Here is a 16,034-nt window from a genome sequence, read left to right as displayed (position 1 = left end):
TGTCTCTATTGGGAGGTCTCCTGAATCCAAGATCTGTACATTGTGTTCCATTCATCTATGTTATTGAGTTTGTATGAGATGCATTGCCCAACATGTTACCCACCATACACATACACACTTGAAGGGAAGGACTGTGTGTGGTCAGGGATACAAGTTGAGTATTGCACCTCAAATAATATGAGCAGTTTAAATACAATTTAATGTTCTCTGTTGGTTCTTAGCTTACCTGTCTCATGCCTAAAATTGATAGAGATATATAAAGAGCCCTGTGCTAAAGTTATGCTTTGCACCAAGTGACTTGCCGCCACTCCCCACTGTTACTTTTTTATTGGGGGAGCCTTGAAATTTAAAAATGTAGACTTTACATCAAAATGGTGTGGCAAGTAAAGAGGATACTGACACAGAAGAAAATCATAAATTCCTAACAAAAATGAGTTGCCTATAATCTTCCTTCTGTTTGGTTGGTATGGGATGGCTTTTCTGATCATCAGGAAGACAAACACATGATACTTGACCTGATAATTTATGACATTTTCTGTGTACCTCTTGTCAATTTCAGTATGACTGAACTGGAGAAAGAAATCAGCGCCCTGAGAAATGGTTTAAAATCGGTGGAAAATGTAAGTTTTGGTTTTCAAAATGAATAATGCTCTGAGCTGCTAATTCTAAAACATTGCTCCCCAAACCTGAATCTAAATGGAAGACTTATGTCTTGAAAAAACTTTGTGATATAATAAGGAATCGGGTTGGGAGGATACAGAAAATGTTGTTTGCCCAGGTAGGTAAAAAGAGAGCAAGCAATTTATTATCTTTTAATCTCTGTCATAAACGTGCAATATGTGCTTGAGTTTCATGGAAACAACTTTCCAATATATAGATATTAAAAATTGTCAGTACTTTAAAAGTTATTTGTAAAAACAATTGCTATTGAAAGCAGCGTTTGTTACTTATTAAACAATGTTGCAAAAGTCTGAGTTCCCCAGCAAAGACAGGCAAGACTGTGGAGTTGGTACATAAGTCCTTCGACTCCTAGTTTATGGTATCTCCGACTCCTCTGTTTTTAAAGGAACAGTAACACCAAAAACTGAAAGTGTATCAAAGTAATTATAATAAAATGTACTGTTGCTCTGTACTGGTAAAAATGGTGTGTTTGCTTCAGATAGACTACTATAGTTTATATAAACTGCTGTGTAGCCATGGGGGCAGCCATTTAAATTGGAGAAAAAAGGAGAAAATTCACAGGTTACATCACACATAACAGATAAAACACCATTGTATTAGACAGGGATTATCTGTTATGGTCTATGTAACCTGAGCCTCCGCTTGAAAGGCTGCCTCCATGGCTACACAGCAGCTTGTTTATATAAACTATAGTAGTCTTTCTGAAGCAAACAATATGGAGCAGGCACTCAACAAGGCAAACTTCCACCAGGCAAATGTTCAAAAGTGAAAAAGGTTTATTGTGTCCACAGCCTGACGCGTTTCGTGTCACAAACACTTAATCATAGGCTATCCTATCTAGCCTATGATTAAGTGTTTGTGACACAATCAGGTTTTTGGGTGTTGTCGCCATTCCAGTTGTTAAACTTCTCTGGTATATTAAGTAAGAAAAACAACAAGCTGCTTATATTAAACTTCTTTCCTGTGACAATATTCTGAGCTGCTCACACACCAATCAACTGGCACTGCTAATAATGGCCATTTTCTATACAATCCCAGCACTGTAGGTCCATGTATGAGGCCCCTGTGTGATTATTATGAATCAGGAGTGATTGCAATATTAGTGAACTGGGAACTATGCACTTTCCTAGGCTGAATGACCAGATACATGTCAGCACAAATCATTCCTTCTCTTTATACTATTATTATTGATATACATATTTATAAAGCAGTGCAGTACAATAAATGGGTGTGTGAACATACTGATTACATTCAAAAATACTACCAATACAAGAGGTATAGCGGCCCAGCTCAAAAGCACTTGCATTCTAATTGGAGAAAGAGGCATTGAGACACAAGACAAATATGAAAGGGCTTCCATAATGCTTGACTTCAGAGAGGCATATTCCAAGGCCTCAGCACAATGTATATAGCAACAAGACAATGTTTATTAGCGGGGATCTATTCCACTGCTTCAATATATGTTGATGTCAGATGAAGTCAGTGCAATAAAGTTTAGTTGTCACTGTGGTTGGATATCTTTACAATAAACAGATCTGAGAATTCCAAATACTTGTATTTTTTTCTCTAGGAGCTGGAATATCAGAAGACTCAGCCCACACTCCCAGGAGATAAATTTGTCTCTGTTGTCAGCCAGTTCATCACTGTTGCCGGCTTCAGCTTTTGTGATGTAGAAGATCTGCTATCAGAAGCCAAGGAACTAGTGAGTATAGAGCAGATCATGAGCAGCCGTCTCATATCAGTTACTCAGGCTTCAGGGGCTGTACTGCCTATACAGAGTCCCAGGGCAGACTGCACAGCAGGTATACAATAACAGGCTTGCTGATTGCAGTCAGAATATTGATTTACATCCAGAGCTTAAGGAATTCCAACTTCACATGTAACCGCATTAAGCCAGGAACGTGGGGCTCCGCCAGGCACATGTGCCCTGTGTGAGAGAAGGTGCAGTAATGCTTTGAATAGCTTTTCCTTTTCATGTGAATGCAGATGTGATCATTAAACCCATAAAAAAAAACCTTTAAATTGCTGTTTAGTGTTTAGAGGTTTTACAAACCTAATGAACAGTATCTCTATGGAAATGAAGCAAAATGGAAAAAATTCCCTTGCAGGGCTTTCTATTTTTATGATCATATTCCTAGAAAGTGCTTTCACATAAGGTTTTAGTAGAGCTTTATTAGTAAAGAAATTAGAATATAAAGAATATGCTTAAAACCCTTTCTAAACAGGCAGCATTTGCATCACCCAGCACTGCTGTGCTATCTGTTTTTATCTAGGTCTAGAAGTCTGTAACAAACATTCAGTTCCATCAGTTTCATGAACATGCCTTCAGTTGCTCTTTACACATACTTATACAAGAGTGTGGAGATGAGAGATCCCCATGAGAAATGGAATGGCCTACCATAAACAAGCACCCTCACCCCCCCCCCCCCCCAACACGCATTTGTTTTTGATTGAATGCCATGTGGCTATAATTGATAACTAGCAGGAAAACAACTTCAAAGTGATGCCAAGCACACACAGTAAATGAGAGGTTTGCATTAGAGCTGCCTCCCAGAGTGCAAACCTTCAGCCTTTACGTGCAAGGCTTGGCCTGCTGATTTTACTGGCACTTGTGAAATGAAAGGAAACGATAAAACAGAGCATATGAGCACATTATTGTGTTTGTGTGACCTCTCCAGTGAGCAGTGATGCAACCTTAATCGATGCTTCTTTATTAACTGTTTGGGTACCTATCCCCCTCCAATAATATCTTTAATAGTATGCAGTCCCGCATGTTTAGTTCAATTCTTTATGTAAGTGAACCTCTCTTTCTCAATAGTGATTTTTGCCCTTCTCTGTATAAAATCACTCACTATTGCCTTAGAGCAGTCGTCCCCAAACTGGGTGAGAACTCATTTGTAGCTTACTTTTTTTTATATTTAACTGTGTTATAAACGAGGGTGCCCTTATAAAATGTTTGCCTAAACCTGAGTAAGTACTTAAAAATGCTGCCATAAAGGCACCTACAAAGGAGATTTACTCATCTTTACATTTTCCTATGCAACATTGTTCTAGTTTGTGAAGTCTGCCAAACGTTTTGGAGAAGAGACAAATAAGATACAGCCGGATGAGTTCTTCGGCATATTCGATCAGTTTCTGCAAGCTTTCTTGGAGGCCAAACAGGAAAATGAAAATATTAGAAAAAGGAAAGAAGAGGAGGAGCGAAGAATACGTATGGAGGCGCAGGTAATAGATATAATGCAGCAGCAACTCTCCCCTCCTCTCACAAACTTGATGGGAAAATTGTTTTGGTGCTTTCTCTTGTACCTCCTGGTAGTTATAGCTTAAAAACTGAAAGCAGCAAAACCCTGTCCTAACTAAATGAATTTGCATTTTAACCTTTCTCTTGTTACCAAGCCCCAAAACAATACAGCCAAATCACACCAAGAGCCTGTAACCCAATTCAGGGAACACAGGAATCAGCACCCAGTCCAAGGGGCAGCAGGATAAAGTATAGATTATCTCTTTGACTGATTCAGTATGATGAAATAAGTTGCTGCCACTGCAGGGGCATTCCCCAAAGACTTACATGAAATAGCACCGTCTAGTACTCACATGGTACTGCCTCAAGTGTAGTAGACCTAGTTACTGTATTTTTACTTCATTTACCATGCACGCAATTTCTGTCAAGGAGCATGGAATGCACATTGTGTTTAAGTAGTTTATAATCCTTTCAGTGGACAAGGGATGGAAGATAAATATTAGAAACTGTCTGTGGCTTCCATTGTTAGAGACTGCTTATTATTTGCTGAACGGAAGTCTGGGTTAAGTTCAGTTTGGGCTTCTGCCTGGCATGGTTAAAGAACTAGAAGGCTTTTAATCAGTTCCTTCTGGTGGAGTCATTGACTCTCTAAAGTTCATATGTCTATGTGTCCTTGTTTGCTGTCAGCCAGTGCACATGTGTAATTAGCAAGCTTGAGTCAGCTGGAGATCCTGCAAGAACTGGTGTCACCAATAAAGAAAACATCTCCAGACAATCTGCCCTTTGATGCGTTTTTTCCTTTTAACTTTCTGACGCCAGTAAAATTTATGAATTTGGTCTCTTTTGAGGCAGTGGCAATTATCCTGGTGTATAATGCATGAAAGAGACTTCTCGTATATTAGAAATATCTTCTGCAGGGTTAACCCCATGTTTCCACACCATGCCCCACCCACTCCCATATCCTCAGTGTCTTGTTTGCTTTGGGGAAAAAGTTCTAAAGGAACATCCCGACAATGTGCATTTGATATAAAGTTAAAGAAGCATTTCAGAAGCATTATTCACATTGTTCTTGTTGTGCTTCCAGCTGAAGGAACAGCGTGAGAGAGAGCGCAAGGCAAGGAAAGCCAAGGAAAATGGCGAAGAAGAGGGTGAATTTGATGATTTGGTTTCAGCTTTACGTTCAGGCGAAGTCTTTGATAAGGACCTTTCCAAACTCAAACGGAACCGCAAGCGCATAGTCAGCCAGACTACAGAGAGCAGCCGGGAGAGACCTGTGACAAAGCTGAACTATTAATTACAGTTACCTGCCTTTAACCCCCTAGCAGACTATACATATATATATAAACCTCTGTCCAACTGCCTTGGAACACACTGCTTAGGAGAGAGGGTAAACGTCTGTGTACATATGTACCATATGTAAAATATTGCGTGTGCATATGTTTGTGCATAGTCATGCACACATGTATGTATATAGATTGGAAGAGAAGGTGTAATTACGGCAGTATTATGTGTATATGTGTACAGAACCCAGCACATGTATACATAAGCACTGCAATGGTTTTTTATATCGTGCAAAAGCACAAGCTGTTCTGCAGAAAGAGGGCAACTACATTCTTATATATACACACAGAACAGTCTGTATATAAGGGATTTGGAATGTATAGTCAATGGTTAAAAAGCTGGGGCTCTGCATCTTCTGTAAATCTTACTGGACCAATAATAAGTTCATAGGATCTGTACTGAAAAAACGGACATTCACCCCACTCATAAAGCTGAGTAATAATGTGCATAGTAACCACTGATAACATGTTTCATCTCATGGGACTGTAAGTTTTAGGCTCGGAGCAGCTAAAGCATTTGGGGTAGAGCTGCATTGTCTCTTATAATTACTGCGCCCAACAAAAGAGAGAATATTTTAAGTGCAAAATGGCCACTGCTTTGGCAGTGATGGGCAGGACGACTCCTGTAATAGGGCCTCCAGTTCTTGTGCTCTAGAAATCCCAAAATGCAACAGCTGCAAGGCTTCATGGGGCTTTACCATGGAATAGGGAATGCCATGTTTCTGTTGTTTGAAAACATTGTGTGATTTAATCAATTAAATGGTAAAAAAACAAAAAAACACCAGAATCATCTTGCATTTAGGTAAGTCTTTTTTTTTTTCTCTTTGTTCTTTTTGTTCTGTAAAATGGCCCAAAAGCTCTGTTTATTTGTTACAGAAATTGAAGTTACAGTGGTTTTGTGGCAGTGCACCTCTCAGGGACCGTGAATAACCTCCCTCCAGCAGTCAGCAGGCATACTGTAGCTACACATAGAGGCTCCCACAACCCGCAGACATACACACTTTCACAACTGTTTATTTACTTATTTATTATGCTTCATTCTCTTACATGCTCTATATTGTACCTGCAGGGAGATCTCTGTTTGCAGTAGAATTCAATCATCTGGAATATTTAAGGCAGCAGGGGTTATCAGCGTTGTACCCCAAGTTGTGAGTACTGACCACAATCTGTACTATGCCTCATTCTCAGGGGACAACCAGGTGTCATATGGCTTTTTGGCACTTGTTTGTTACCATAGACCAGCTTTGTACAGTCTGCTGACAGTTTGTGTGCCCTGTGCTAATAAACAAGAGCAAAGAGTCCCTTCTGGTCGTTTCCAACTTTCACCTTGTGCATTGTTTGGATGGATGGGCTGAGGGTTCTGATAGGGTTGCATCTGCAATGTGGACTAATACAATCAAGTCTTGCAGGATACAGATTCAGCTAAACCAAAGCTAAACCTATAATGTCATATGACATAATTTGAAACAAAACTGACCCAATATGCAACTTAGGGTTTGATATTTATCCATATCTTGTAAGTATGCAGAATAGAGTAGCTACACCACGTGGGGGTAATGGTGCTGAATTTCCTCCACCTCTTATATGGGAAGGGTCTGAACTGATGCTGCATGGATTTCAGGAAACATTACCTCCTGCATCTGCATTGCTTTCAGTGGTCCATTTCGAGACCAACTGATGTGGATCCCTGCTGTAAACTGGCCCCATGTAGCTGTTTGGTTAAAGGCACAACCAGTCCTTTCATGTTAATTAGTACTAAAGTGCTTTAATGGGAAATGTCAAACACAGGGCCCTCCAGTTGTTCTGCAGATAGCTGATGGGGCCCCATGTTTAACATTCCTGTTGTAGAGTAAAGATAGGGACTTTACCTTTAAATATGCTGCAGTGCAATCAGCAGTAACCTGTTCTAAGGCTTCATACTTTGGCTGTAACTACCTACATATACTATTAATCCGCTACACCCATGTGTGTTGGCTTATAGAACAGACTGATACTAAATCTTGCATTGCCATGTGAACACCTATAAATCCAGCACATGTACACATGTAAAGACGCATGTAAAATAGACCATGTGTATGAAGCCTAGTGGGGTCACAGAGATTTAAAGCTGTAGTTTACCTTTCTTCTCCCTGCAGAGAGTCAGAGTGCTGTCTAATATTGCAATCCTCGGTGCTATGGTTTAACCTACCAGAGAAATATGCACAATGCCTCCATCTCCTCATCTGTTTCTATTACATTAAAGGGGTTGTTCACCTTCCAAACACTTTTTTCAATTTAGTTGTTTTTAGATTGTTTCCTGGAAATAATGACTTTTTCCAATTACTTTCCATTATTTATTTTTTACGTTTTTTCCAAAGTCTAAGTTTAAAGTTGAATGTCCCTCTCTCTGGTGTTTGAGTCTGACAGCTCAGTAATTCAGGTGCAGACTCTAAACTGTTACAATTTTGCAACATTTAGTTGATACATTTCTCAGCAGCATCTCTGGAGTATCAGTAACTATTGTATCAAGTCTAACAGCTGCCAGTAATGAAACCCAGAGATTCTGCTCAGCAGGGACAAAGATAAGAAATGTATCAACTAAATGTATCTATTTAGAACAGTTTACAGGATCGGCGACCCCCCCTCCCAGAGCTGCTTCAGAAGGAGAGAAATGACACTTTATACTTCAATATTAGAAAAACCGTGACACATAGAAAATAGAAAGTCATTGGAAAAAGTTGTTATTTCTGGTGATCTATCTGAAAACAACTAGTTGTTTGAAGGTGAACAACCCCTTTAATGAGCCGCAAGACACAACAGGATTTTCTTTTTACCTCAACAGGAGTAAATGCACCTTTGAATCCTTAAGGGGACACATGCTTAAATGCAAACGGCTCTGATAAGGGAGAGCATGAACCTGGGGAAAATGTGGCCAATGTTCCCTGTGCAGTATTGGGGCACACGCTGTGCTGATGCAAACACTTTGTTTTCCACTGCCACTTTGCCTTTCATTTCATACGTTCTCTCGTACACGGACAAAACGTGTATTTTTGCAGCTTGTCCCACTTTGTATGTATTCACTTTTTTCTCTCACCTTAGCATTAGCGTGTTAATGATTCCATGTACAATAACTTTCCAAGCACAGCCAATGTTTTGTGCCTGATGAAAGCTGTGAAATAAAAGCTCCCGGCGAGTTTCTAAGCGGTGGTTTTTCTTTCTGCAATGTCACTTTTGTGCACCTCACACGCACCTTTCTTTCCTTTATGTCACACTTTGTGGTGGGAAGTTGGACACTGTGCACAACGTCAGGCACAATATAACTGGGTGAGAGGAATGTTAATGTTTCCATTGGTTTTGGGGAGACTTAATGCCGCAGTCACCTCAACTAAAACAGGAGAGGGAGCCATTCCGCCCATTTTATTAGCACAAACTCCACTTGGCCTTCTCTACCAGAGTGCACTCACTTCACATTGCCGGAGAATCCTTGTTGTTTAACACTAGAGCAAGAAGCCATGTATCTTCCGCTATAAGCAACTTCCCCACGTTCACACGTCAAGAGCAGCTAACATGGGCAACGTAAACACAACATACCAGTAGCCAACCAAATAATCACCAAGACTTTGCCATGTGCCGGAGATAGCCAACAGGTTTTGCTTTTACACAACAATGTCTCCCAGCATAGCCAGCAAAGGCATTGAGCTGTATCATACCAGAACTTTATCTCCCCAATCTAAAGCTGGACTGACAAAAGCCTGACCCTTTCTGCAGACGTATGTTTGCCATTTGCCAATAAATTTTTGGTAGACTGATTATACAGCTATGGGACCTGTTATCCAGAATGTTCAGGAGCTGGCGTTTTCTAGATAACGGATGTTTCCGTAATTGGATCTTTATACCTTAAGTCTACTAAAAAAAAAATCATGTAAACATTAAATAAACCCAATAGTCTGGTTTTGCTTCCAATAAGGATTAATTATATCTTAGTTGGGATCACAAGCTACTGTTTTATTATTACAGAGAAAAAGGAAATCATTTTTAAAAATGTGGATTATTTGGATAAAATGGAGTCTTTGGGAGATGGCCTTTCCTAATTCTGAGCTTTCTGGATAATGGGTTTCTAGATAACGGATCTCATACCTGTATAGTATTTCCTATAAGGAATGCACTCTCCCATAATAATAATGCCCCTCCTTCCCATGTAACCATGCTGAGCCTTCCTTGTTCACACCACACATTCAGTTCTATGCATTGTTTCTCAGTTGCTCATTGAGAAGATAGGAATGTGGGTGTTCCTTTCCTATTAAGTATTTGAGAGCATTGCTTGTAAGGGCCAAACTAGTAGAACCCCCACTATCGGGTTTTCCCATAAACCCAGTGTCGGCACCTCCGCTATATACTGGTGCTTCTGATGTGCCTCTTGGTTTTATAACAAGACCGATCTAAAGGAAATCTACAGCTGAGTAGGAATCCTCTTCTGTTTCTCAGATTTGTTCTTAAGAAGTTCTGACCAGTTGGTGTGGTCTGCATTATACCTAATGGGAAGGACAGTCTCACGCCAAAATATATGAGAACACTGCATTCACGGAAGTAAGGAGAGGCTTTGTGAATTTGATGTTCTTTTTAGTAATATTAGTTTAATATCCATTCATAAAGTTTTACTTAAAGTCCACCTTTGTATATAACCCCCCCCCCCACCGTTACCAGGTGCCATTGCTGTACAAAGCACATGGGTCAGTGCAGAGTGAATAGCGCTTCTGCCTTTTATTCTGTCATTTTAGAAATGATTCCTGATTTATATAACGTGTGTGTTCTGCCCCAGGCTTTCAGCTTGTAGATTAATTGAGTTTTAGGAAGTGGAATGTTAAACTCAGACTGAAAAAGAAACACTGTTTTACTGTGATGTACATTAAGCTACGGACATATGCAATAAACGCCATTTCATAAAGTGCCAGAAATCTGACTTCTTGTACAACAGATGTGTAGCTGTATCCAGCTAGTTAGCGCTACTGTGCATCGTTTACATCCCATAGGGGGAAGAAATTATATTTTGCTCATACAGTATATACGTATAATTGAAAGGATTGGGAAGCAATAGCTGGTAACAATCACATCTATGTAAGAATCACAGCCAATTAGCCAAGCAGTTTCCTACCTCTCTTCTTTGTTGAGAGAGACATTTGCCCCATACACGTCTTGAGAAATTGCCAACTTGGTCTGGAGGAGTTGTTTGGCAGCTTTTTTTGGCCGTGTATGGGCACTCATGATGGATAAAATAATGGCGCATTGTTTGGCTCTGCTTGACGCCAGCTCTCTCTGAAATATATGAATAGGAGGCAATTTTGAGCTTTAAAAATGGCCACTTACAAGTGAATGGTAATGTACCTGGTGCTCAAAATTGCCTACCATGATGACACCAGACATACCCAGACTGGGATGCAAACTAGGCCCTGTCATTTCACACACAGAGGCCCAAACAGCCCCCACAGTCCAATAAATAGAGAGTGTCTATGGCATCTTACAGCAGCCCCTCTGGCATTTGCCAGAACCCACAGATTGCCAGTCCGGGCCTGTCTGCTGCCACCCTTCTCTATGTAGTGATAGAACATTCTAACTGCTGGGGATAAAAACTGACTGGCAGACTGGCACTAATTATTTCTGAAACTTACAAAAGATACAGTCCAACAAAGCCCTGTTCATTGAATGTAGAAAGTGCACAATACTGAAACTGGCACTGAGGGTACAATGTCCTCTCCATGTAGCAGCTTGTATTGTGTATAGCAGCTTGTATTGTGTATAGCAGCTTGTATTGTGTATAGCAGCTTGTATTGTGTTTGGCATGTGAAGGGCTTGGTATAGGCCAGTACTTTGCACTCTATGAAATACAGCCATAATGCTATTAACAGAGGTTACAAGGAGCCCTACTCCCTGTAATGTGCCAGGGTCATAGGTTCAGTGTCTTTAACCCTATTGTATTCCATCCAATGAAGAATAAGTTAGAGGAGTATAATTTGTATAAAAGTAAATGCATAGGAACACGATACATTGATGCATTTAAAAAGATGTGGCAGAATGTGCCAAGTGCCTGCACCATACATGTGCTAGAGATGTTTAGTACAAAAGTGACTGTGAGTCAAAGATCTTTATGGAAGGAGATGTTTGAAATTGTTAGTAGCTATGGAACAGCACTGCCACCTATGGGTAACCTGGAGACACCACAGTATGATGTGTGTTCACCTCTTTCTTTTCTTTTGAAATTCTTTTTATTGAGATTTTCAATAAAATACAAGAATATGACAATATGATAAACATACAGTGTTTCAACAAGGAGCAAAAGAAATATTCTTAAGCATAACGGTCAAAACATTTGACATGATTCACCTCTTGCCTGAAATAAAATCTGCAGTTCCTTTTCTTTGCCTGTGGGATCTTTGAGTGTCTGCTGCTTTTTCCATGGTAGAAACGGCAAAGCGCTTATTTCAATGAACAGTGAAAGCCTCTCATTCACCAAGTCATTACAGACCTTGATGTGTCACCATCATGGCCGCCATCAGGGGGGCACAGTGGGTACTGGTTGTACCGGGCCTAAATAGCTGGGCCCCCCTTGAGACTGTGCCAAAGCTGTGCCGCACCTGCCGAAGTCCCCAACCTCCGAAGTCCAGAAGCCGCAAAAAGACCCAAAGACACGAAAGGAGCCGAAGTTGAAGTCCTGAAGCCACAAGTTCAGTTCTACTGAACACCAATGTGTGTTTTTTTATTTTATTAAACCACTGGCCACCAATGGATTATTTTAATACTCTAAAGGCCCTGCCACCAATGTTTTGTTTTTTTAAAAAAAAAAAAAAAAAACAATTCTCTGGGGCTCCAATGTTTCTTTTTAACTTGTAAGGGGGCCCTGGTTCCAATGTTTGTTTTTTTTAAAAAAAAAAAAAACCTTATGGGAGACCCTGGCGCAGATGGTTTTTTTTTTAACTTATGGGGGGCCCTGACCAATAATGATTTTTAAAAAAACCAAAAAAAAACACTTATGGAGGGGCGCTGGCGCCAATGTTTTTTTTTTTTTTACTTATAGGGGGGCCTCACCATCAATAGCTTTTTATAACTTGTGGGGGGGGTACCAGATATCTGTGTGGTCTTTTAACTGTGGTGTGGGTGGGCGGGCCCAGAAAATGTTGTCCGTGGCCCAGTGATTTCTAATGGAGGCCCTGGTCACCATTGTTTCACAAGTCTTGTGTCTAGTAATGGCATTATCCCAAGGGAAAGAACTGAGTGACTATATACTGATTCATATGGAGCTGAGCTAATGCCAAAACAATCCATTTCCTCCCACATTCCAAAAAAATACAGACAGGTTCATTGGTTTCTGTTAAAATTAGCTCTAGTTTTGTGAATGTGATAGGGACTTTAGATTGTAAGCTCCACTGGGGCAGGCACTGAGAGAGAATGATGTATAATCTCTGTAAAGAGCGCATATGAAAATGTTTGGGAACCCCTCTCAGCCTGCATAATAATTTACTCCAACAGTGGTATGTCTTTCATTTCCCAGGAACATCTGAGTACATCTCAGAGGTTTAAACCAGGGGTGCCCAAACTTTTTGCAAATCACAGATATGTTGAGGTGAAAATGTGTGTTGGCCGACCATTCAGCCCGACATTCTTTGAACCATTAACATTAAATTACAGGAATCGAGTAATCGTAGCAGTAATATTTGGGCACATTAGTGAAATGATCTGCCACTTGGTCTATACTGCTGTCTGTGTGCTGAAGGTGTGGTAGGGTGAGAGCACTAACCCTCCGTCCAGCTGAAACGATCCACTCTGGTCACATGGGCTGAAGCAAACCGGAGAAATGAAAGGCGCATCCGCTGGCTCAATGGAAGGGTAACTCCAATGTAAAAGTAAAAACCACATTTATTGTATCATTTAGAATCATGAAGCAAAAATTCAGAAATTCAAAAATGAATGAGCAAAGCAGGGGAGTGCATAAACGTGGTTTTTACTTTTACATTGAAGTTATCCTTCCATTGAGCCAGCGGATGCGCCTTTCATTTCTACTGGAACGTAGTGACGCCATACTTCTTTAGTTTACTGTACTGGCACGTCAGTATATCTATTGAAACCTTCAGCCCTAAAGAAGTATGCGAAAACAGCGTGTCTCTACGTGCCAGTACGTGTCTATTGCTACCACCTTCAGTACACAGACAGCAGTATAGATCAAGTGGCAGATCATTTCACTAATGTGCCCAAATATTACTGCTATGGGATTCCTGATCGCACTGTGCTGGGGGACCTCATTATTATTAATTTCATGATGGAGGCTGAGGGCCAGTGTAAATTTGGAAACGGGGCCGCAATTGGCCCCCCGACCGCACTTTGGACATGCCTGGTTTAAACTGTCAGTTTCAACTGTAAGAAATGTCATCAGGAAATGGAAGGCCACAGGCACAGTTGCTGTAAAACCCAGGTCTGACAGGCCAAGAAAAATACAGGAGCGGCATATGCGGAGGATTGTGAGAATGGTTACAGACAACCCAAAGATCTCCTCCAAAGACCTGCAAGAACATCTTGCTTCAGATGGTGTATCTGTACATCGTTCTACAATTCAGCACAATTTGTACAGAGAACATCTTTATGGCAGGGTGATGAGAAAGAAGCCCTTTCTGTACTCACGCCACAAACAGTCGCTTGTTGTATGCAAAAGCTCATTTAGACAAGCCACAGTCATTTTGGAACAAAGTGCTTTGGACTGATGAGACAAAAATTTAGTTATTTGGTCATAACAAAAAGAGCTTTGCATGGCGGAAGAAGAACACTGCATTCCAAGAAAAACACCTCCTACCTACTGTCAAATTTGGTGGAGGTTCCATCATGCTGTGGAGCTGTGTGGCTAGTTCAGTGACTGGGGCCATTGTTAAAGTTGAGGGTCGGATGAATTCAACCCAATATCAACAAATTCTTCAGGATAATGTTCAAGCATCAGTCACAAAGTTGAAGTTACACAGGGGTTGGATATTCCAACAAGATAATGACCCTAAACACACTTGGAAATCTACAAAGGCATTTATGCAGAGGGAGAAGTACAATATTCTGGAATGTCCCCTGACTTGAATATCATTGAAAATCTATGGGATGATTTGAAGCAGACTGTCCATGCTCGGCAGCCATCTAATTTAACTGAACTGGAAAGATTTTGTATGGACAAACGGTCAAAAATACCGCCATCCAGAATCCACCATCAAAGTCTATAGGAGGCGTCTAGAGGTTGTTACCTTTGCAAAAGGGGGCTCAACTTAGTATTGATGTAATATCTCTGTTTGGGTGCCCAAATTATGCACCTGTCTAATTTTGTTATGATGCATATTGTATATTTTCTGTTAATTCACAAGGCAATTCAGTCATCACCTGTGCCTTTCAAATTGCTTCAGTTTGGCTGGTGCAAGTCCAACAGTTTCCACACAACTTGTTTGCCAAATACTTGTATCATGGACAGCACCACTCACGATTTTCCTTTTCTTTAAAAAGCCTTTATTAAGCCATGGGCTCTGAGACAAACAATTCGGAAACGCTTCAGACTGCCATCGGTCTTTTATCAAGTCACCTCAGCAACACCTGTGCAAGTTATTTATATGTTACATCACAGTGACCCCCTGTTGGTGTATTTAAACATTCACACCCACCTAAACAATGTATCACATATGCTGTCTGCAACATTTCTATTGGAATGTTTCTATTCCAACACATCAAAGTTACATGTAGATCCTTCTGTCTACCTTAGTGCAATATCCTTTTCCATAGTGTCCATATGTTTTCTCGTGAAAAAGCTTAACTGTAAAAATATACAAAAGATGCACATAAATAAAATATTCTCCATAAATACACGGTAAATCTTACTTAAATTGTATTCCCTGTTGAGGCCATGGGGAGCTAACGTTTCCAATTTTCTAATCCTTCTAGCTTCTTTTTTAAGTAATAATTTTACTCGGTCTCCTCCTTTCTGTAATTTGGGTACACTGTCTATTATTTGATATTTTAATTGTTGAACCCCATGGCCCGCAACAAGGAAGTGGTTTTCGACTGCTTGATCACTTTTTTTAGTATTGATAGCGGATTAGTGTTCTCTTATACGTTCTTTTGCACTTCGTGTGGTTTGTCCAACATTAGCTAGCCCACACGGGCACTTAATCACATATACAACAAAGGTGCTTTCCCATGTATAAAAGCCATTTATTTTGATAGCTGTCCCTTTCCTCAGGTGATATAACACCTCTCCTTTCTGGCAGTTTGAACAGCAATTACATCCCAGACAAGGATATGTTCGTGGCTTAAGAGTACATTTACACTGTTCTCTAATTAAAAAGAATTTTATTCTAAATGGGAAGCCATTATGAATAAATGTTCAGCTGATCTCACGCTGGCCACAATAGAACGCTTGCAAAAAGAAATACCTCAAATTACACAGGCAGTCGAGCAGGTGGAAAAGGAACTGAAAGAACAGTTCACTGTGAATGTGGTTGCAGAGGGACTGAAAAAACTGACAGACCATATGGAGCGATTAGACGCAGAGCTGCGAGAAAAGAATCGGTCGAAGTTTCAGCGCAAAGCGGCAGATTACAGCACCGGCAATGTATATAGCTGGTCACGCGGAAGAAGTGAAACCGCGAGTGAGAGAAGGGGAGTCCCTGGAGATTACTACAGACGCAGTAATGCAGCATGGAGTGAAGAAAGATACACCCGGGAGCGCTCAAACTCCGCATCCACTTCCCTCTCATCGGTCCTCTTCTTTTTTAAGTGGCTCG

The 16,034-nt window shown here is 40.5% G+C and overlaps 1 protein-coding gene across 5 annotated transcripts in view; it reads left to right on the top strand.

The window, feature by feature from the left end:
- The window catches only part of daam1.L (dishevelled associated activator of morphogenesis 1 L homeolog), a 117,073-nt gene extending 110,510 nt beyond the window's left edge, over nt 1-6,563 (top strand). For all 5 annotated transcript variants that reach the window (XM_018230682.2, XM_041573107.1, XM_018230681.2 and 2 more), the window contains 4 exons: nt 560-620; nt 2,252-2,383; nt 3,736-3,906; nt 5,007-6,563. In XM_018230682.2, coding sequence (XP_018086171.1) covers nt 560-620; nt 2,252-2,383; nt 3,736-3,906; nt 5,007-5,216 — 574 coding nt within the window. In that variant the 3' untranslated portion in view covers nt 5,217-6,563. The remainder of the gene's footprint in view (nt 1-559; nt 621-2,251; nt 2,384-3,735; nt 3,907-5,006) is intronic.
- The last annotated feature ends 9,471 nt before the right edge of the window (nt 6,564-16,034 follow it).

The sequence above is a fragment of the Xenopus laevis genome, chromosome 8L (genome assembly GCF_017654675.1).
Source record: "Xenopus laevis strain J_2021 chromosome 8L, Xenopus_laevis_v10.1, whole genome shotgun sequence".
Lineage (NCBI taxonomy): Eukaryota > Metazoa > Chordata > Amphibia > Anura > Pipidae > Xenopus > Xenopus laevis.
The sequence above is the reverse complement of the archived record's forward strand: the minus strand, read 5'-3'. Positions and strand labels throughout refer to the sequence as shown.